At 32.9% G+C, this 5240-nt stretch overlaps 1 protein-coding gene and 1 long non-coding RNA gene across 3 annotated transcripts in view; one reads left to right on the top strand and one right to left on the bottom strand.

Moving 5' to 3' along the window:
- Positions 1–666: 666 nt before the first annotated feature.
- LOC112904015 overlaps positions 667–5240 on the bottom strand; it is a 27594-nt gene continuing 23020 nt past the window's right edge. Inside the window, exons 2-3 of the long non-coding RNA XR_003230836.1 lie at positions 1257–1530; positions 667–1179 (exon numbers count right to left, since the gene is read on the bottom strand). This is a non-coding gene — a long non-coding RNA (uncharacterized LOC112904015). The remainder of the gene's footprint in view (positions 1180–1256; positions 1531–5240) is intronic.
- Positions 1532–5059, top strand: LOC108737201 (RING finger and SPRY domain-containing protein 1). 2 transcript variants are annotated; one of them, XM_018469923.2, is made up of 8 exons: positions 1533–1782; positions 1928–2204; positions 2564–2918; positions 2982–3189; positions 3254–3513; positions 3584–3798; positions 3860–4117; positions 4505–5059. In XM_018469923.2, the coding sequence occupies exons 2-8, from the start codon at positions 1975–1977 to the stop codon at positions 4623–4625; spliced, it is 1647 nt and encodes a 548-aa protein (XP_018325425.1). In that variant the 5' UTR covers positions 1533–1782; positions 1928–1974; the 3' UTR covers positions 4626–5059. The 2 variants fall into 2 exon arrangements, with proteins under 2 accessions (XP_018325424.1, XP_018325425.1); XM_018469922.2 differs by having other exon boundaries at positions 1532–2204.

The following is a 5240-nucleotide window of genomic DNA, read 5'->3' as shown; positions in this document are numbered from 1 at the left end:
TATATTATGTATTATACTATTACATGAGATAAATATGTTGTAATTAGTGTAATTAATAAATATATGGGCTTTTTTCTCCCTAATCTTGCATTTAAATAATAATGGTATGACAGTTTATGTATAATAATTGTATTTTCTTTGAAATTTTATTGATATCCTCTTACAGGTATTTTATTTCGAACTTTTATAAGTCGTTAGAATGTATTATATCTTAGATATTTTGTTTATATTCATGTATTGTTATTTGAAATACCTATCTGTTGATGTTCATACGTTGTGTTTAGTATAAATGATATAAATTTGCAACAATAAATGTATTATTGAACAAATTTTATTTTATGTGAATTACAATATATAATAAAATTGCTAAATAAACCTTATTTTGATATGAACAGCATTTTACTTATTAAAAATAACACTAAGACATCTTTCGAGAAATTTAATCTATAGTTATAATACTGGAAATGTACTTTAATTTTGATAGTACTAGTGGAATTAAACTTTTCAAGGCCGAATGATGTAGAAAAACGAAAAACAAAACTGCTATATATAGTTGATCCCGCGCTAAAACTTGGAACTCTGAAAAAGACCTTTCGCGACTTATGCTCTCCTAATACAAATTTTCAGATTTAACAAAATTTTCAGTTTTGCGTCNTTCTCACCTTAATTAACTGCAGACGATAGCGTTCAAAAGTCTACAAGTGTGATGAGCAAACCAAATCTAGGAGGGATCCCAATGCAGACAATTGTCAAGAAATTTCTTGTTCTAGATTCCAAATTAATATCATGTTGCTTCCCATTCTCAGGTCCAAAATGGCGACGAAGCGTCGGATTTATTGCAAAATGGCAAAGACAAGATTCAATTTGATTCAATTGGCAAGACCGGAGAAGTTGCATCATAGATGCATAAAATTCATAGATTCATACAATTACATCAACGATAGACATTCAAAAAAATTGTGAAGGAAAACCTGTACCATAGAGCACAGATGGAGAAACAAAACACCAATTCAATATTATTTACGTTAAATTAAATATCAACAATGCTGTAATATACATACATATTATGTATTCTCACCGTAATTAACTATAAGATCCTCCAAGATGAAAAGTTAATAGACAACCTGTTTTTTCAATAGCATCAAATTAAAGACTCTTCCACTCTTATTTATCGTCAATCTGTAAAAATAAAGAAAAAGAACGAATAAACTACATTATTAAACAAGTAAAACATTAAATACAATAAAAATACTCACGGAAAAGTAAAATTGCAAAATTTTAAAATGGAGACGAAGCGTCGTATTTAATACAAGATGGCAAGATGGACAAGATGCAGACAAGATTGAAGAAGATGCATCCATAGATGCATAAAATTCATAGATTCATATTATTACATTGATAAAACTGTTTCATACGTCCTTTTATTACATACATTAAATTGATTCCATTGATTTCTCTAGTGGAATGAAGTTCCATATAATTCTCTACACTCTATAGATGTTTCTATTTCTATAGATGACGTGACACTTCCTAAAAAAGAAGAAATAAAAAGTTGTAGTCTGTCACATCAATCTATCATAATAATATTGACATTCATCAAAACCGTCAACGGAGTGTTATAAGCAAATTAATAACAAGTGTTCAACATATTTCTATTTCAAAGTATAAATCTGAGGATTACTTTTGAAAACGGTCATTCTAAAGTTACGTGTAGTGTGTGCTATAATTGCACGATCCATGCTGCACCTACAAACGACTATTTTCAAAATTATCGAAAGATACGTGAGTTGGACCTTCAATAATTGCACTGCTAATATGTTAATGTCCCTTATTACGCCAACATAACTTTTTTCGTACTTGATTTTGTTTTTTTGTTATTGTTGATGCTGTTACTGTTGTTTTTGTTATTGTTGTCAAACGGATTCAGGTGAAGCTAGAAGCACATGCTGCAAAAACCTTCGATGTGTACAAATTATGGGTGTTTGCTGGTGCAAGGAAAAACATGAACCGGAAAGCGCCTATTTGCCCCAACAAGATTTGTGTAATGGTAACAGCGAAGACAGAAATTCCTCTTATGGTGTTCCAATTGTGGGTGGTACACAAAGCTACCTCTTGGAAAAGACGCAAAAAGATCCTGTCGATGCAGCCACAGTTGATACATTAGTCTTAGAAACTCTCAGTGTAATTGGATCCCTTGTAGATAAGTAAGGGAAATTTTAAAATTTATTTATACTCACTGTTATTCAGATTGTTTACAAGACTGTATCTCTTTTAAAATCAAGATTAAAAGGATTGGTCAGTTAAATATTGATCCAAAAGCATTGAACTATTTAGATAAAATCCAATGTCTATTTTTGGATATGAATCATACACTTTACTAATAAATTTTTTGTGCATTGCATCGTTATACACTCATGAAACATTCCATGTTGAATGTAGCTGAGTATTTTTATTGTTTATCATTGAGTAGTAATCACTGATAATTATCACATATTTAATTTTCTAACTACTCCTACTAGTAAATAAGTTTTCCTGCTTTGATGTTTATATTTCTATATTCTAGTGAACAAGAGCCACCCCCTTCCATGTTACGTCTGCATCACATAGCCGATCACGAAGAGGGTTGGATTCAACTAGTTAAATCTATGGTGAATGTGATTCCTTTAGACGATCCTCTAGGGGCCTCCGTCATAATTTTGCTTCTGGACGATTGCCCTTTGCCTTCTCGGGACACTGTTCAAAAAGTGACCACAGCTTTCGAATTATGCTCCGAGACAGGCATGGAACAAATGAAAAGAGACGCCAGAAAGGAGAGGAACATCTGCGTGGTCCTTGGATGTGTAGCAGAAAAACTAGCGGGTCCTACAAGTCTTGGAATTTTAACTGATAACATTTTAGATTATCTCATTGGCAATTTGGTACGTTAATTGTATTGCTGTGACTTTGTGTGGTCGGGTTTGAGTATTAAGTGTTACTTTAAGAATTCAGAAATCGAAGAACACATCATATTATTTTCGATGATTGCTTTGGAGAAGTTCGCGCAAACTACAGAGAACAAAACGACGATTTGGAAGAGGCTTCAGGGTATGGAAGTGTGTCCTATTTCCTACTTAGAAAAATGGGCTAACGAGACAGATCTTCTCCGGAGGCAGGTTGGATTTTGCGCTCAATGGGTCTTAGATAACTTATGTAATTTACTTTATTCCTTATAAAAAACAATTATGTAAATATAATTATGTATTTTTACTTACAGTTATATTGAAAAACAGAAAGTATTCTTATGAAACAATGGATATGTCGAATATTGGGGCGATGCTAAACACTTCAGACGTGAGCGAGTACCTGAAAATATCTCCGGACGGTCTGGAGGCGCGTTGCGACGCCTACTCCTTTGAAAGCGTTCGATGTACAGCGCAGGCTGATTCTGGAGTATGGTACTACGAAGTCCTTATTGTTACCTCTGGGGTCATGCAGATTGGTTGGGCTACCAAAAATAGCAAGTTTTTAAATCATGTAAGGGTCTGACGTAATGTGTCTTTCATCCACACATATTTCAAATAAAAAATGTACTTCTTCTACATAGGAGGGTTATGGTATTGGAGATGATATGTATTCTTTAGCTTATGATGGGTGCAGAAGGTTGATATGGTATAACGCCAAATCGGAATTCCAGAACGTAAGTCAGTGGAAGTCCGGGGACATTTTGGGCTGCCTTCTGGACCTCAAAAAACCCGAAATCGTTTTCATTTTAAATGGACAGAGGTTACCACCATGTACACATGTGTTCACTATGGCCACGTAAGTTTCAACTTTCTTTTCTCATAATACTTTTTCGCACATAACATATTAACTGTTTTAGGTCGGGATTCTTTCCTGCAGCCAGTTTCATGTCATTCCAACATTGTCGCTTCAATTTCGGTGCAGAACCTTTCCGGTATCCGCCGGACATTCCTTTTTCTTCCTTCAACGATCACAATACGTTAAAATCGGAGAATAAGGTTGTCATGCCTCGTCACATCTTCCTAAAGAAACTGATGGAACAGAGCATCGGAGAAGACTGTTGTACTTTGTGTTACGACGTTAAAGCTTCTGTCAGACTGATACCCTGTGACCATGGGTAAATTAGATCAAATCAATTCATAGTGTTATTTATTGACTAATGATTGTTTGAACACGTACCTCCTATCCAGTCTTCCCATTTTCTCAAACCCAGTACATCCTCACTATTTGCAAACAATTTAATCAAGGTCTTCCTTTGTCCCTCTTTACTCCTGTTTCTGCTTGTAGTATGCCTCTAACTGGACTTTAATGTCTGAGTAAGTGTCCTACCGCCCTATAATTCCTTTTCCTTATTGATTTACCTTATTTTAATCTTTCCAATAGCTCGTTTCTAACTATTTCTATGCTCGCTATTTTCAATCATACTCTTTCTAACATTTAGTGCTCCGAAAACTTAGTGATTTTAAGTAAAGTAAAGTAATTTCATATTGTTTTATTCTTCTAGGGGTTTCTGCACAAGCTGTGCCTTTCAACTAAACGAGTGTCCGATGTGTCGTACCCCCATTCACTTGGTCATCGACGAATCAGGAGGTATTTGTTTGCCAACTAAAGAAGTAAAAAACTAACTAACTTGTAACTTTTTTTGGTGAACTTTTAATTTATTTTAATTTTCAATTTCGTCAGCAAATAAACAAATCAGACAGAAAATTAATTTGTATTGACTTATTGTTAATGCGAAATAAGCAATTCTTTTAGTCGCTAGTGTTAAACCAACAGTTGCATTTAAAATAATTATCAGTTGATGATTAACAGTAATTGTATTGTATGTACAAATATTCGACGCCTTGTCTAGAGACTATTTGTTAATTAGGTAATTTGTTTTTTATTTTATTTGTGCCTATTGTGTATATTTTGTAATATATGTAAATATGTATTATGTAGACTAAGTCATCAAATTAATATGTATTATTTCTATTAATTAATGGCAATCACGATGTATTAACTGTTGTTTGTGAACTGTATTATTATTATTATTATTAAAAATAAAATGTCGAGTTTTTAAAACGTGTTAATGTTCATTAGAAATACAGAAAAAAAGGCTGTCCTATGTTGTAGTTAGTTCTAAGCCTAATCTACATTTTAAAACATATATCGGACCAATTTATATACCTTAAAAAATCCTAATTAAAAACTTGTTTTATTATCTAATCGGTTTTAATTAAATAATAATTTCATTTATT

The sequence above is a fragment of the Agrilus planipennis genome, unplaced genomic scaffold, assembly GCF_000699045.2.
Source record: "Agrilus planipennis isolate EAB-ADULT unplaced genomic scaffold, Apla_2.0 scaffold104, whole genome shotgun sequence".
In the NCBI taxonomy this organism is placed as follows: domain Eukaryota; kingdom Metazoa; phylum Arthropoda; class Insecta; order Coleoptera; family Buprestidae; genus Agrilus; species Agrilus planipennis.
This window is presented reverse-complemented; position numbering and strand designations above follow the sequence as displayed.

Coding starts and splice junctions, on each gene's coding strand:
- LOC108737201 (XM_018469922.2), top strand. CDS start 1,975: ATGGGTGTTTGCTGGTGCAAGGAAAAACATGAACCGGAAAGCGCCTAT. Junction 2,205..2,563: donor ATTGGATCCCTTGTAGATAA/GTAAGGGAAATT, acceptor TCTATATTCTAG/TGAACAAGAGCCACCCCCTT. Junction 4,118..4,504: donor CTGATACCCTGTGACCATGG/GTAAATTAGATC, acceptor TTATTCTTCTAG/GGGTTTCTGCACAAGCTGTG.